Source organism: Phragmites australis, chromosome 1, assembly GCF_958298935.1.
Source record: "Phragmites australis chromosome 1, lpPhrAust1.1, whole genome shotgun sequence".
Lineage (NCBI taxonomy): Eukaryota > Viridiplantae > Streptophyta > Magnoliopsida > Poales > Poaceae > Phragmites > Phragmites australis.
Genome location: NC_084921.1, coordinates 45,807,685 through 45,824,155, shown reverse-complemented (window position 1 = coordinate 45,824,155; position 16,471 = coordinate 45,807,685). Strand labels below are relative to the sequence as shown.

The 16,471-nt window shown below is 46.1% G+C and overlaps 2 protein-coding genes across 3 annotated transcripts; one reads left to right on the top strand and one right to left on the bottom strand.

Annotated features, from left to right (window-relative positions):
• The first annotated feature begins 1,641 nt into the window (after positions 1–1,641).
• Positions 1,642–4,327, top strand: LOC133922337 (protein translation factor SUI1 homolog). Of its 2 annotated transcripts, none has more exons than XM_062367632.1 (5): positions 1,642–1,795; positions 3,004–3,112; positions 3,576–3,787; positions 3,882–3,935; positions 4,009–4,327. In XM_062367632.1, exons 2-5 carry the CDS (start codon positions 3,076–3,078, stop codon positions 4,051–4,053), a joined length of 348 nt encoding a protein of 115 aa, XP_062223616.1. In that variant the 5' UTR covers positions 1,642–1,795; positions 3,004–3,075; the 3' UTR covers positions 4,054–4,327. The 2 variants fall into 2 exon arrangements, with proteins under 2 accessions (XP_062223616.1, XP_062223623.1); XM_062367639.1 differs by having other exon boundaries at positions 1,660–1,795; positions 2,980–3,112.
• Positions 4,328–5,253: 926 nt separating this feature from the next.
• LOC133922328 (probable nucleoredoxin 2) lies at positions 5,254–9,540 on the bottom strand. The gene is made up of 3 exons (XM_062367619.1): positions 9,180–9,540; positions 7,241–7,720; positions 5,254–5,983 (listed from the first exon to the last, which is right to left on the bottom strand). Exons 1-3 carry the CDS (start codon positions 9,276–9,278, stop codon positions 5,387–5,389), a joined length of 1,176 nt encoding a protein of 391 aa, XP_062223603.1. The 5' UTR covers positions 9,279–9,540; the 3' UTR covers positions 5,254–5,386.
• Positions 9,541–16,471: the final 6,931 nt, after the last annotated feature.

Below are 16,471 nucleotides of genomic sequence, written 5' to 3'. Positions count from 1 at the left end.
CCTACAAATTGTAAGTCTTTGTAAGCTTTTTTCTTGCAAAAGTCAAGGATTGATTTAGTCCTTGCATTTGAAATGTTTTTATTTGGCCGTACGGTGATTCATCATCCTAGCATAAGGAAAGCTGAGTTCAACGTTTTTGTGTTGGGTTGTCTACGCGGCGTTTTAAGACTAGTTTAGCTAGGTTTTTAGTTTATTGTGTTTTGTGATTTTTACTTGATTTTCTTTTAATTAATTGAGCATATCAATTCATCAAGCTCTTCCTCCTATTAATATAATTGGGCAGCTCTCCTATTAAGAAAAACGTTGGCCCGCGTGGGACTCGAGTTGGCCCAAGTCCGTCTCACATCATCGCCTTTCTCCGGTTCTTCTTCGCTGCTCGCCTCGGCCCCGTTTCGCCGCCCGTGCCACCAAGGCACCAACCGAGGTGGCTTCATCATCCCCCGTCCCTCCTCTCCTAAAAGCCACGTGTTTCGAGTGATAGACATATAAACTCTCTTAAAGCTTCACGTCTTCTTACACTTGTTTGGTAACTCATTTCGGTCCGTTGACAGTCACCGTCTAATCCCTCAAACCGAGCATATACTGAAGCATCAAGAAGGTTTCAAAGAGTAGGTAGACCTGCATTGCAATTCCATTTATTCAGCATATTTTTTTTCCTTCGCGATTAAGATTTGGATTAGAAGGCCGTGACCGCTTAACATTACATCAGTCCTGACCACTTTTTCTCATCCCTTACAAAAAAGAGACAGGGCAAGTTCAATGGATAGAAACATACATGCAGACGCTACTTGCTAATCTTGGTTACGACCTCTTCTTTGCAACCATTTCTGTTGTTGCAAAAGTCAAGGATTGATGCCACCATACTCGCATAATTTTATGCTAGCTGCATCCTTACTCGTCCGGGATGGAGGAGACCCAGAAGGACTTCAATGTTATTTTCTTTTTCCTCAGGGTCTTTGTTGTAATATGAGGATGTAATGTGCTTTCTTTTTAATATAATTTTATCCCTTCCCAAAAAAAGAGAGTGATGCATTATGCAAGACTGTGGCGCAAAAATAAGATGTTCATGGCTTTATCGAGAACTTTTCTATTTTTATATTTCTTAAATTGGAAATTACAAAAATGAGAGTTCATTTTGAAAAATTGCATATCTAGACAATTATTGTTCATTGGAAGGGTGGAAGGTGCCTATCATTCTTCCATCAGGTGATATGTTTAAACATAAAAAATATTACGTTTCATTTCTCTCAAAATTCAAAACATTATGAAATAGTCATGATTTTTTTTGAAAAAAAAAGTATGGTGTAGAGCATACTATAATCTAGCTCTTTAAAAAAATCAACTTAAATAATTACTTATAAATTAATAAAAAAATAAAAATTTTATTGTATAAAGTCTGATAGTGATAGATATGCGATTTTTCAAAATGGACATCTACTTTTACAATTTTTCTTTTTAAGAAATAAGAAATAAAGAAATCGCTTCATCGAGAAGCCCGGTCTATCGGGGACAGCGTTTTCTTTGGGCCTCCATTGCGCGTCTCATGTGCAGCAGCTGGGCCAGAAGCCAACTGGCCCAACGGACGGAGCAGAAGTTCTCTACGAGACCAGCCCATGGTTTCCATGAGCCTTAAAGCTCGGAAGGCCCACGAAAGGACTCAAGCGGGAGTAGGAGCTGGAATGGAAGGAGCCAGAAACAGAGGGAGCCCTTCCCACGGTCAGGTCGTCGCATCGCCTTTCCCCTCCTCCGCCTGCCTCGCTCGCTCTCCGTCCTCCGTTCGGCACCACCAACCGAGGTGACCTCCTACTCCTCCCCTCTCCCCCCCTCGATTAGCTCCATGTTTCCAACCTTAGATTTGTGGAGGCCTCAGCGATGGGCTCCGTTTCGCGATTGATTTCTGGTCGGATTGTGTGGTTATAACCTCGCCCCGAACCCATCCGATCTCGGGGTTGTTTGGAGGAATTGATGTGTTGGTTTGTTAAGGTGTTGAATTTTGTGTCCGATTGGGTGGTGATTGGGTTGGGGATGGGTTGGCTCTGGTTTGATTTGGCCCCTGGATTGTCTGATTTTTGGGGAATTTTTTTGGGCTAGGGTTCGTGATTGGATATGATTTGTTCGCTTGTGTACTGTAAACGAACGCGTTGATTTGATGATCCTTGTGGTCCTGAGAGGCCTATATATTTTGATTTTGCTATTCTCTGACGCTTTGAATGATCGACGTTGGAGCTTATCTTATTGGAATTTAGGAACTGGTTGGCTGATGTTACGGGAACAGTTGTAGTGTATGAGGCGGCGAATTTTGTTGTATAATGTTTTAGTATGTGGACGTGGCCAAGAATTGGGCGTTTCTTCTCACTGATCCAATTTCAGAATGTAGTATTCTTTGATTCTTTCGAAACCAATTGTTAAAATCTAGAGTTTTGGTGATTGTTGTTTGTAAATGACGTAAGAGATATTGCCATGTTGGACTAGGTTTGGTTAAGTGACTAAGTCACCTCATGCCATTGCGTAGGTAAATTGACGCTTTAGGTATGTTGCCTGACATTTTTTCTGCTAGTTTAGGTTTATAAACCTTTGTTGCCCGTCTAGACTAGTTATAGACCAAAGTGGAGAATTTATTTGAGTTTTTGATCCTTTTGGAACCTCTTCCCGAAAGACTCATTGGACTTTGTGGCTTTTTTAATGCCGTTGTTCTTTATATCACTTTGGTTATGAACCTAAAGAGCACAGCCATCAGTTACCTATGTGAATATTCATGTGGCTTCAGTGTCCATTCAGCTTGTTTATGGCTTCTGGTTTCAAGATATTTCCTTGATCATTCTTATAGGTATTATCTTGTTAGATTTGTTCACTTCTGTAATTTTTCTGTTTTTGAGTCAATGTAACATCTCTTTTTTGCTGTGAAGAACTGGTTTGCTTGACTATTTCAAAATGCAACCTCTTTCAATACAATGAATTCAGTTGTACTCTGGATATTAGGTGATTGATTGTAATTGTTTGCAGCTCACACATCCAGACCGACAAGTCAAACCGTTGATCTGTTCAGGCACTAATCAAACTCAACAGCCAAGTTTCATGTCTGATCTTGACGTCCAGCTTCCATCTGCTTTTGGTATGCACTTTTTTTTATAACAATATCTCTTGAAAAATAGAATTTTTATCATCCTTAAATAGCCTCCACACTTCCACAGAGAATAACTCCCTTTCAGTTTTTCTTTACTCTTACCCCAAGTAACTTATCTATTCCTTCCATTGTAGCATTCTCTCTAGTTGTCAGTTTTAATATGCATTTTTCACGGTTGATGAGGGCTATGAGTAACCTCCTCGATTATGCATTGGTTCCTTCCATTGTAGCATTTTCTCTAGTTGTCAGTTGTAATATGCATTTTTCACGGTGGATAAGGGCTATGAGTAACCTCCTCACTGATGCATATGTGCATTACTACAATCATGGATTACTAGGTTTAATTAATTCTGCTCTTTTGGTTTGCCTCCGATGTAAATAAGATAAATTTGACTTATGGCTTGAGCACACCCTAAACCAAGAAATTGATAATTTCCTGTCTTCCATGCAGATCCGTTTGCAGAGGCAAGTGCTGATGACTCCAGCGCTGGTGCTGGATCAAAGGACTATGTGCATGTGCGCGTACAGCAGCGCAACGGAAGAAAGAGTCTGACAACTGTTCAGGGCTTGAAAAAAGAGTACAGCTATAACAAGATCCTCAAGGATCTCAAAAAGGAATTCTGTTGCAATGGTACTGTAGTCCAGGATCCAGAGCTGGGCCAGGTACAAAGTAGTACTCAGAGTGCCCACTTTCTTTAGATTTAAGTTCTGTCGTGTGAATGTGTATATACTGATGAATCATGTGCTGTATTTACAGGTCATTCAACTTCAAGGTGATCAGCGTAAAAATGTTGCTACTTTCCTAGTCCAGGTAAATTATATTATACCAATGTTCATTATTATATTTGTAGTTCATAGTTCATCTGATGATCTGTTTTGGCTAGGCTGGAATTGTAAAGAAAGAGAGCATCAAGATTCACGGATTTTAGGCGGCAACACATAAATGCTTGTCTTCAATCACATGATACCAAGTATTTGAAGCTTGGAAGTCATCATAATATCAGATTTCTCTATCTTTGTCTGAACGTTTGAGTTACTATTGGATTGAGAAGTTTTTTATTGATGTAAGTTGTCCTTTCAGTATGGTTTGTAAGCGCTACCTGCGTGAACATATTGTTTGTCTGGGGTACTGTCTAAGACTAAAAAACAATAGTCGCTGTTTGGGTTCGTTTATGATATTTCCCTTCTGATGTGCTTTCTGAACTGTGTTTGGCATTCGTCTCAAGTTATATGTTGGGGCCTGGAGTCTGTTTATTTTCCCTGTGTAATGCATCATTGCCATGGAATCCAGTAGGACGTACACAGTTGACATTGTCCATTAGCAGGACGAACTGGATGTACTTCTGAACCCAAGCAATCCGTGTTTGGCATTGGCAGTCATGTTCTGCCAAAACCTTTTGACTCGTGAGGTTACGGAGATGTATCGCAGTGGAGCTAATACTGTCAGCTGATTGGACAAAGTGGAAATGCAGATCTAGATCGATTGGACTTTGCATCAAGGTTTGCTTGGCACGGTGACACCAAGGCTGCAGCTGCAATTGTTCTGCACTCAGCCACTACAAAGCCTCCCGATGCTTTGTTTATTAGGTGATATTTAGTAAGAAATTAATGTTAAGAAATAAGTTTATAATGTATGGTGTTTATATGTTGTTTTTATATATCTCTTATGATAATTAATAATTGCATGTAGTATGATTAAAACTATTATTTTAGTTATTTGGCTAACTCTATTGTTTTATAGGGAGATGAGGGATGAGTAGGGCTTATGGAGAGCGCAGGTGATCAAATGTGGGGAGAAAGAGTATAGAAAATAAACCGTAACATCTTAATAAGATGTTTTACGTCTTGTATAGCTCAACTAATTGTGGAGAGAGAGTATAGGAAATAAACTGTAATGTCTTAATAGGATGTTTTACATCTTGTATAGCTCAACTAACTAATTATGAAGAGAGTATAGGAAATAAACTATACCGTTTTAATAAGATATTTTACATCCTGTATAGCTCAACTAACTAATTTCTTTCGTAAGAAAAAACATATCTCCTTTCTTTTTAAATAGCTTATCATATCAATTTTTTTATATGGACACCTAATTGATATCCAGAAACCAGCTATATTAGATTACTAAGAGAAGCCTTACAACGCTGGCCATTTCTCATCTGTTTTAGCATCAAACTCGAGAAGAGCAAGCCGAAGTTTGTTAACACATATCATTTCCAATATACAGCTAGTCTAGATACCCGTGCTCCTGTTAAATAGCTGCTAACCGCTCTCCGCGTTCCGGCCGCACCTGAGGTGTATCTCGTAGCCGCAGGCGATGCACTGGTACGCCCAGCCGAGCCCCTGCTCGTCGCATTCGCAGCAGATGTAGGGCCCTCCACCGGACTTCTCCGACACGATGCTGAGCTCGTGGCGGTGGCCCCGGTGGCGCAGCGACTGCGGGTACCCCTTGGCCTCCTCGTCCTCCATCTCCTGCAGCAGCCTGATCTGCTCATCGGTGAACGGGAACGCCATGTCGACGTAGAGGTTGACCAAGTTCCTGCCGTCCCTCGTCACCGTCTTGCCGTCGGGCCCGACCACCACCAGCGTCGGGATCTCCCGCACGTCGAAGTACCTCGCCAGCGCCCGCGACGGCGCGCCGTCGTACGGCAGTGCCAGCCACGGCATGTCGCTGCACGACCGCAGGTAGCCGTCCTCCTCCTTGTCCATGGGGATGTACACGATCTCGAAGTCCTCGGCCTTGCCCTTCAGGTTGCTGTATATGGCTGCCAGCTTCGCCGTGAACTTTATGCACGGCGCGCACCGGTGCGCCGAGAAGTAGAGCCCCACCGTCTTCCCAACGAGGCTCGAGATGGGAACCTGCAGCCCTTAGCCACGGTGAGGTCAACAGCTGGATGCACTATAGAAAGGATTATTTCTGTTTCTCTTCCACTATCGATTTAATAATAACCGAAAACGATAATATATCATTGTTGGGTCATAAGCTCCGTACATACATAAAAAAATTGAGCCAACAAGAATCAACTATGATATTCAAATTATTATTACCGGTTTTTAAAAAGACATACATAAAAGATATGTCTTTAACAACATATAATGATAATATTTATCTTAACTGATTCATAATCCAAACCGATATAGCAATAATTGATGAAGACATATCAATGGTGTTAATTATTATCACTGCCGGTTTAGAATGATTTGTATTCTAAATTGGCAATAATAATTCTTCTATAAATAGAGTTTGTCTCCCTCAGCCACCCCTACCTCATTTCCTTCCAATCTCCTGAAGTCACTCCCGAGGGGCAGTGACGGTCGAAGTGGAGTGATAGTCACCGTCTTCACTGCGACCGTCTCTACCCCTTGTGTTCGGCTTCAACACATCCTATGAGCCGAAATCACCTAGTGTTTGCCGAGCCCACCATCCATCAAGCCCATCATACTCTCTCAATCTAAAGAAGCTGCTCTCGAAGGGTAGTGACAATCGAAGTGGAGCTGTGATCACCGTCTCTACTACGGTTGCCTCTATCCATAGGGCCTGGCCTCTCCCGAGCCAACGTACGGTTGCACGCCCTCCCTGTTTCCTCATCTCCTCTCATCGTCTCCATTGCGCACACGAATGTTATGTGAATGGCAAAAAACACAAATGTGTTGAAGATGAATTGTGTTTTTGCCATTTATTTAGGCTCTCTATTGTCATTGCGAATGTAGATATAGATATTACCATTCGTTCAAGCTAAATTTTGACAATAGATACATCTAAATGAGTGACAGAAAATATATTTTTTTTAAAAATGATTGTATTTTCGTCATTCGTTTAGATATACTGTTGTCACTCCAATACCATTAAATATAAAACGAACATTTTACTATATAATCATGAATTATCACTGCCAGTTGAATTCTCCAACAGTGATAATAATAGATTATCACTTCTGGTTAAAAACCGATAGTGATATCAATTTTAAATTAATGGTGATGATTTTCTCTATAATAGTGATGATCGACGAGAATCAACTGAGCAATGGCAAGTGGCATTCCATGCCAATGCATTCAAGCTAGCCGCAAGCCACCCTCCAGATTGCGTTCTAAAACACACTTTCAGTTACCAGTTACCTGTTCATTGCCAACGTTCACGTAGCCTCTTCCATCGATGGAGAAGAGCTTCTCCAGCGTCTGGGACGCGTACTTGCGCTGATCATCAGCCTCCAGCTCCGCCACTCTCGCTGCCGTGAACGGGAACGCCCTCTCGCCGTAGCGGTGCACGAGGTCGGTGGCGCCCGGGTGTACGACCTGGCCGTCCGGAGCGAGTACCACCAGGCGCGGGATGCCCTCGACCTGGAACTTCTCGCTGAGGCGCTTCTTGCACCGGAGGTCGCCAAAGGGCACGGCTGGCCACGGCATGGAGCGGTGGAACCTCTCGAACGACGGCCGGTCCTCGTCGCACGACACCAGGACGACCTCGAAGCCGGCGCCGCGCTCCTTGAGCTGGTGGTAGGCCGCGGCCAGCACCGGGGTGAAGGCCTCGCACTTCGGGTACCAGTTTGCAGCGAAGTAGAGGCCTATGATCTTGCCATCGACCTCTGGAAAGTGCACCTGTGAAGAAATCGTCTTTTATGTTCTGATCATACGATTCATGATTAATTTGAAAATAGAAACATGGACTGAAAAGAAAAGAAAAGGAACGACTGCAAGTTGCAAGCAAGACCATCTACGACGAGAAAATAATAGACACGTGTCAAAAAGATAGCAGACGTAATCCGCACAATGAAATTCTGATTCTTGTGGGAATACAGAATGAACTGAACTGTCCGAAAAGCCAAAGGTCAAAACAGATTGCATATATATTCTGATTCCATTTGACGTACAAGTTACAACAGGGGATTGGTAAAGAATTAGGCCTGGGGACTGAAAACTAGGAAAGTTTAAAGGTCCCAGCATGAGCATGTTTATTAAAGCAACAGTTTTGCTAGATTTAAGACGACTTAAATGTTGTAAAACCTGAAGAAGGGTTATGTTCTTGAGATGGGTGGGAATAAGTTTATTTTGGAATGTTGAAATTTAGATAGGATAGGTGACTTAGAATTAGCAAATAATATATAGTCACCTTAAAGATACGCACATCCTTAAAGCAAGCCTCGCATAGAATACATGTTTTCCGTTGACAGGTTTAGCGCATATGGACGAGGTAAAATCCTGATGAAATTGCTTATTACTTGTCTAATTCAGATGAGTTCCGTAGGTAAAAACTTACACCGGCGTTTGATTATTAAGACTCCTGTTCCAAAAGCCTTCTGAAGTAGACCGTCTAGATAAGTTTTGAGGTAAGTTTTGAGGAGGCTTCAACTTCGTAGAACAAAAGTAGCTACAGATTCCTTTCAGTCGGTGCCTTTTTTGAGGATTGAAAGAGGGTTCAGACTTCAGACCTTAGAAGGGCTTTCAGCTGGTCCATACAAAGGGGCTTAACTTTCACTAAGAAGTATGCAACTTGAAAAGTCACTTTTTAAAGTACCTTAAGTTTCTAGCTGCTTTATGCTACATCTAACCTCTCCCAATAGGCTAAATTTTCTTATACAGTGTTCGAACTTGAAATTTGAAACCCTCCGAAGTAGGATCTTAACGAGCTAGTTACTGATTTGGATCCTTTGCTTAACTGAACACTGTGCACTCTTACATGTTATGCAAAATATAGATGTAAGCATGATTGCAAAATATAGCTGCATGATTTTTTTCTGGGGTGAGGTCACATGTTTTTGTATTATCTATTCGTTACTCGATTTTTACTTCCACCCTTTGCATGATCAAATCCACTCTAGGAATCAAGCTTGCGCATGACTGATTCCACAATACAAAAAAGGAGAGAAAGAAATATGGAAACATATTTTTCGTTTGATGAAGTAGAAATTGTTTTACCCGATCTAGATAAAATAAACTCGATTGGCTCACTGCTAAAACACACAGACAGCAGGAGCCTTACTGAAGAACCGGCAGGTAGCTCGAAAACAGAGACAGAGAACTGAAGCAGAAGCGAAAAATGAACTAATAAAAAAGAAACCTCGTGCCCGGAGGGAGAGACCAACGAGCCCACAGTGAGCACGGAGCGTATGCCTCCTCCACCCTCCAGTGCTTCCTCCACCTCTCGATCTCCAGCCATGTCCAGTGCTCTGCCGTGCGCTGTCAATCCCCTGTGCTTGATCCTTGATGTGCCGGACAGACAACAGCAACTGGACTTGAAAGGCTCGGATCCTTGCCCTCTTGAGGCCTTGCCGCTGCCCTGCTCTCACCCTCCGCGGTCCGCAAGACCGCAGCTAGCTAGCTCTGCGCTGCGCACCCTCGCCAGCCACTGCCACAGATATAAAAATGGCCAACGCACCGGCGCAGCCCTTCTTTACATGGGCGTTCCCGTCATTTCCGTCGCTGTACGACGCCGGTCACGGCCAAGCGGCATCGGTTCCTTTCAAACGTTGGCACCGCTGCATAGGTAGCAAGAAAGTGGCTGGCGTTGCAGCAGCTGTCCAGGCTGAGGGCAACGCAACATAGCCCCCTCTTTGTGGCGCGGGGGGGTACGTGGGGCGCCGCGGAAGTGGCTGCGTCTCCGTGCGGTGGGTGCGAAAAGAACGGGAGGAGAGGGGAGCCGTGGGCCGTGGCAGGACATGATTGCTAGCTAGCTAGCTAGTGCGCTTCGAGTCTGATCGGCCCGCGACGCGACTGGGACGGGCTAGGAGCCCGCTTGGCTGCGTCCAGCGACGTGTTCCGCCGCGGTGGCGCGCGACCGGCTCCGTTAGCTTCTCGCGGTCGGCGGTGCGGGGTGGATGGATGCGCGCGCGGACAACTGACGTGCGTATCGATCACGGTCGCTGCGAAAGGCTAGACTGGTCCGTCCGTCGAGGAAACAACACGAGCCGGCCGGAAGATCGTCGTCGAGGTAGGCAAGATCCGGAAAGGTGATGCGTGGGAATACTAGGAGCATCCTGGCGTGTGGATACGCGACGCGTGAGACGTGGTGGTGGGTGGATTGCTTTTCTGTGGTATATTATATAGCGTGAGCGGCACGGGCCTGGTGGGGCAGCCCGAGCAACGGGTGCCCAATCAAGAGCTCAGATGTGTGTGCGTGTGTGTCCTTGTCACGCACTGACGACGGCGGAAGATGAGATCCTCTAGTTCATTCCGGTGCGCTCGTTAACTTTGCACTTCGATGATTAGCAGAACCAAGGCGGCAGCAGATGACATTACAATATCACCAGCGTGCAGCTAGGCTGATAGAACACCACACGGTCCATGATTGATGCCCGTTTGGAATGCGGTTGCCGTTGCATCTGAAGCAATGATTCGACCGCAGAGATAGTGTGGCCTACCATACCTGTTTTGGCCGTCTCTCCTGTCCTGTACACGTTTGAGCCGTCTCTCTGCATTAGAGATAGTAGAGAGCGTCGATCTCTTGCTCTAAACCTCCTCCGATCCACCCAAAATGTTCGCTCATGTGTCTTTGTTTTTTAGATCAGTTGGTTGGATATGCTCTCACGACTAACGACTACAAGTCTCCCCTTCAACCTGTCGTTGTAAGGTTCGTTCCTTCTTCACATTCACAAAGAGATGCACACAAACTCCCGTACCAACACGTCAACGGTTAACCAGTACACGAAGTGCTTGTAGATAGACTGCATAATTAACCAGGTGCCGCTCCTGCTCCCCACACTTGTCACCTGCACACAGGATAAGGACACGATGAACTCTTGTCGCGGAAGCAACCACCGTGAGGCAGACCTCACCTCACCAGCCCCCAACTGGAAGGGGCACGTCGTACCCGTCCGTCGCGCACCGTGAAATTTTTGCAGTTAGGACCTTTTTCAAATCTCTTTTTACAAATAGGCTTCTTGCCAAACTATTTTCAGAAATATAACTTCTTGTGGCACCGTTGGCACATGAATGGTACCATGTTGTTGCTCCCGCGCGTGGAGTTTTAGTCGACATCAGGCATGGCGCCTGTCGTTGTATATAATAGGAGGTTTTCAGTTCTGATGGCTCACATCAGTTAATATCGGTTGGTCGGATTTTTTTAGACTAGGTTCCTATCACGTGATCAGTTTGTATCTTTACGATCAGGATCTTTACCCATAAAGAATTTTCATGATCAGTCTTCACTGATCGCGAGACAGGTACTCATCAAATCAGTCTATTATTATTAAATGTATTTCACTCAAGTGTTTTCCTTCCACACTCACTCCTCCTGATAGATAGGTCATGGCTGGCGCAATGGTGCCACGTCTCATCCTGTAGCATTAATAATTACGATATGAGCTCGTAGGCGTGTCAGACTACTTCACAGCCACGTGTGCGTGGCTGGTGATGGGATGGGGCGGACTGGCTGATCGAGGGGACATAGGCGTGGATATATCCAACGGATGGGATGAGCTCGATAGCTTTATCAGAGCAAAAAGGGGCACGTGTGCCGCCCATTTTAAAGAGGCCTAGGGGGGAAGGGTTGGCGAAGGTATGGGTTAGTGGAAAATGACACATTTGTAAGTTCTTCTTTTCTCTAGTATATAAAGATAGGAGGACCCGGTTTGTAAGTAAAGAGGAGAAGGAGTCAAGAAAACTCATATGTAAACAGTTCATAAATAAGTATAATAAAATATATAGGATATAGGGCTGTTATCCTTATGGAGGTCTGAAACTGCATAATCTCTGTGTTTTTGAGCTCATCATAAACATATGCACACCGCAAGCGTCGTTCACGCACCCATCGCCGGTATACTCCGAAATTATTATCAGGGATTAACCTTGACAGCGCCAAACCATTAGCGTCATGCCACCCAAAACTAAGTTGTGCTTGGTCCACTTCACTCCCTCTCCCTCTCCTTATTCCTCATCGCTTCAGCCTTTCTATTCGAACAGGGAGGAGACCGACGGTGCCTCATCCCTCCTAAATCCTTCAAATCTAGCTGAATTGAGGGGGGTAAAGATGTGGATCCAGTCAAGCAAGGTAATCTCCCTCCCCTCCCTCAATTTTGTCCATTAGATTTGCTTTATTTGGTGTAGATTTGGTGGAACAATAATTTATGCCCTAGGTCTAAAACGTGAGATTTTGTTTGGTTGGGGCTAAAATGCGTGGCCAATTACATTCCGTTGTGGCCCTTGTAGTCACAAATTTGATGAATGCATATTCGGTTGTCTTATGTTGGGAGTTGAAGGAGGAAAATTATGAGAATGTTTTTTTAGAAAATCTGGAATATTAGGTTGTGTAATGTTACATTGGAATAACTTTCTTGATAGTGCAATGGTTGGTTATGTGTAGTTGATTTTTTTTTCAAAACAAGCATGAAATTATTTCTTTTGTTTGTGATATAGATGGGTAAATTAATGGCATTGCACCGTGATGGTACTGTGAAGATAAATTAGAATGGAGGTGCTAAATTTGAGGGAATGCAAGAGCTGGTGTTGCTATTTAGCAAGCATATGTCTTTAGGTACTGTTGGGGGAATTGCCATCAACAACCCTTGACGCCCCTGGCTCCGTCAGCCTAGTCCAGAGACCATCAAGCGTAGAACCTCTCCGGAGCCCCCAGACCCTCAGAGGTGTGGGAATGGACAGGGACCCCAGTACGACCAGCGGAACGGGCCCACCGGCCACGTGATCGGCCACGACATGACTGATGATTAATGCCGGTACAATGGTGGCTCCTCTGACACGCTGTGCAAGTGGTGACCGCCCTGACACCCGGTGCAAGTGGTGGCCACCCCAACACGTCGCACAAGACCGGTGTTAAGTGTAACATCCTGAGTTTAAGCCTGCCAATTAGTGCAAATCTCACTCCAAATTGAAACTTTTTAGGGTAAATTAGGCTGATTAAGGTTAAGAAAATAGGAGTGTGGATGTATATATACAAGTATATGTATACCTTCGTAATTGTGAGTTATGCTAAGTTGCAGCAGTATTCGAAGTGCACTAGGATCAAATTCAAAATATACTTTTAGATTCTATTCAGCGCAAATCCAAAAATTTAGTTGGATCCTTTGGTTCAAATCGTCTTGAAAATCTCGAGATCCAAGTTCAAATATTCAAAATAGAGTTGTTGAATCCAAAGTCAAAACCAAATTCAAATTCTCCAAATTTGAATTATTCCAAAACCTTTTCTTTCTCTCCTTCTTTTTCCTCCTTCCATTTTTCTTTTTCTCCCTGGGCCGGCTTTCCCCTTCCCTCTCCCTTCTTGGCCCAGCTGGCCAGCTCGGCCTCCTCTCTCCCACGCGCTGCGTCCGGCCCAGCTCGCTGCGTCGTATCGGCCCACTCACGCGCGCGCACTCATACGCCCTCGACGGTCCGCTGAGCCACGCGTCGCTGATCCGCCCGCACGCGTCCGCGCGCCTCTCCTTCCTTCTCCCCTCCAGCGCGACGACGACATCGCCGGTCGCCGTCTCTCCGGGAAATATCTCGCGCACGCCCGACCACTCTCCGCAGTCCCCGCTCACCCTCCGCTCTCTCTCTCTCTCTCTCTCTCTCTCTCTCTCTCTCTCTCCCTGCTACCCATGCCTCTGCGCCGTGATTTCCGCGGCCCACGCGCTGGCCGGCGCAGAGTGCCCATGCTCCGGGGAAAATGGTGGGCGCCGGCCGCCACCTCGCCACCGACGTCCCTGTGACGCCAGCACGTGAACCGCCTCCCCGTGCCTTCCCTCCCGTCTATAAGTAGAGCAGCCTGTGCTTCTCTCTCCCTCCTTTTCTCCACTTCGCCGCGCCACCGTACCACCACCACCGCCATTTCCGCCGCTGCAACCTCGCCGTCACCCCTTCACCGTCCACGTGCCGTCAAGGAGTTTCAGGACACTACCGCCGTCTCTGTGCCGCTGCTTGTTCACCGGAAGCTCGACTGGAGCTCGTCCGTGCCAATAGCCGAGCTGCGCTGCCGCCATCTCTCCGACGAATCGCCGACCGCCACCCCGCCCGTCGTCATTCCTGCGCTCGGTGAGCACCCCAAGCCCTAGCACCCCCCCTCCTAGATAGCGTGTAGGTGTCCTCGCGCTCTCCCTTAGCTTTTCACCGTGCGCCGCCGTGTTTTGGTTTCTGCCGCCGCAGTTGCGCTCGCCGCCGGCATGATTCTGCCCTGTGCTGTGATCCAGCCATCGTGCCATATGCTCTAGAGGCGTTAGGCCTCTTTTCCTTGCAGGATTGGCCCCTCTCCGTGCGGGGGAGGTGCTGTCCAGTTGCGCCACACCGCCATCTCCTCTCCGGCGGTGATCTGGCATCGTTCTCTCCGCCGGTCGCCGTCGAGATGATCCTTGCCGAGTCCGCCATGTCACTTAGAAGCCCGGCGATAACTCATAGTCGTGAAACTCCGGCGAAAACTCGATCCCGGCGAGCTTTCCAGTGCTGCGCCGCCGTGATTCCTCGCCGTCGGCTTGTTTCCCCTCCGCTCCGCCGCTCGGGCGCGTTCGCGCGCTGGCGCGTTCGCGCAAGCCAACTGGGCCATGTCTCGGCCTGGCCAGCCGGCCTGGCTCGGCCCAGTGGCTGGCTAACCGACCTGGCCAGCAGGCCGTGCATCGTGGGCCGGCCCAGCTCCTCTGGCCCGTTAGCTAGCCAGCCCAGACCCAAATGGGCCAGTACTGTGCAGTCCAAGCCCGGCCCAGGCCCATCTAGGCCCAAATTCGGCCCAATCTGAGCCCATTAGGCCCACTGGGTACTATTCATGTGGGTCCCACCTATGAATAGTGTCATTTCATAATTTTCTGATTTAATTTTATATTAAATCTTTCGGGAGCCGTAACTACTCCGTTCTGGCTCCGATTTCGGCGATTCTTTCGCCAAAGTTCATCTAAAATCAAGATCTAGTTATCTGTTGCATTATGATGTTTGTTAAGGCTCATTGGTTTTCCATTTGGTGTGATTGGTTCCTCCCTAGTATAGCTCGTTAATGGTCGTAGTCGCAATTGCAGATCTGCCAGAATTCTATGAGTGCTGCGCGGGAAACATTAGAAACGAAGAAGATCCTGATTACAACCAAGATTTTGAAGAAAACTCCGGAGAAGGCAAGTCCTATTTCCTTGATCATATTGAACCTATGTTTTCGAATAATATATATGATCAACTAAAATCAGACTTATTATCGCATGTGCTATATATTACATTTCTTTCAAACTACTTGTAGTAGTTAACCCTATCAACACTGCCATGCCATACATGTTATCATCCAGAATACATATCACCCTAGGAATACCTGTTGTTACATATATTAACAATAGACGACACCTTGATATCTAGCATGCTTAGGATTGAATACATCTCCTCGGAGATGTCGCTTTTAAAATACGTCTCCTCGGAGATATTGCTTTTAAAACACTTCTCTTCGGAGATCAATTTGCTGTTATCAATGATAACTCATATACCATGATTCCTTGATGGTTGTGAATTCCGTGATTGTGGTGAAATCCTTGATGTCGTGTGGGACATGGAAGGTGATGTGTAAAAATGGGTGAAAACTGTTTTGGCGTGGGCAGGTAGGGTAGTCCTCCGGGGAGGATGCTCTTGGGGGCTTGAGTTACATGATGGTATTCATTGCCCGTGAAGATGCCTAGCCCGGCCACTTAAGGACCGAGTCTTGCGCCGTCATGCTTAGACACCCCGTGCAACCATGCGTCCTGTATGGGCAGGACTTGATTTTCCTTCACTGGACTGAGTTGGGCATCATACCAGGAGGCTGAGAGCAACGAGCAGCCAGGGGTCTATCTGTCCCGCTGTTTGGAGGTTCAGGGACCGGCTTAGGCTTAAAAATGGAGGCTGACCTTCGGAACATGCAGCTCTGGAACTTGGCGTGTCTCGTGGAAAAGCCCGGCAGGAAAGGTGTTTGGAGAGTCTCGGTATGATTCGCTCCTCCGCTTGCAACGGGTGGAGGCTGAGCATATCGTATGGGTAAAGCTGTACAACCTCTGCAGAGTGTAAACCTATTCGAATAGCCGTGTCCACGGTCATGGACATGCAAAGCATTGACCTCACTTGAATAGACTCCTGGTGCGTGTGTCTTGATGAGTGAGTGTGTGGACTAGATGTCCGTGTGATGTGGTTCCTGGCTCGATCCGCCAGAAGCTGTGTGGTACTAGAGGTACACCAGATGTGATAAAAGGGACTGCGGAGTGAGGTATAGCCCCTCCCAGGACTAAAAACCCCCAGATACAACTTGTTACCCTGGTTTTGGTTTTAAAACTATTTCGAAAGCTTGGTTACATTTATTTCAAATGGTTAACAGTGGAGAATATAACTAGATACCTGCATAAAACCTGCCTTACGCTTAAAACTATGCCATAAAGCCTTATCCTTCAAATATCCATTATGCATCTATCAACCCCTTTGAAGTAGTATAGG

Excerpts from the sequence above, each read along its gene's own strand:
- LOC133922337 (XM_062367632.1), top strand. The coding sequence starts at position 3,076 with ATGTCTGATCTTGACGTCCAGCTTCCATCTGCTTTTG. Across the intron at positions 3,113-3,575 it reads CCAGCTTCCATCTGCTTTTG|ATCCGTTTGCAGAGGCAAGT; the intron begins GTATGCACTTTT and ends TCTTCCATGCAG. Across the intron at positions 3,936-4,008 it reads TTGCTACTTTCCTAGTCCAG|GCTGGAATTGTAAAGAAAGA; the intron begins GTAAATTATATT and ends TGTTTTGGCTAG.
- LOC133922328 (XM_062367619.1), bottom strand. The coding sequence starts at position 9,278 with ATGGCTGGAGATCGAGAGGTGGAGGAAGCACTGGAGGGTGGAGGAGGC. Across the intron at positions 7,721-9,179 it reads TCTCTCCCTCCGGGCACGAG|GTGCACTTTCCAGAGGTCGA; the intron begins GTTTCTTTTTTA and ends ATTTCTTCACAG. Across the intron at positions 5,984-7,240 it reads TGAACGTTGGCAATGAACAG|GTTCCCATCTCGAGCCTCGT; the intron begins GTAACTGGTAAC and ends TAAGGGCTGCAG.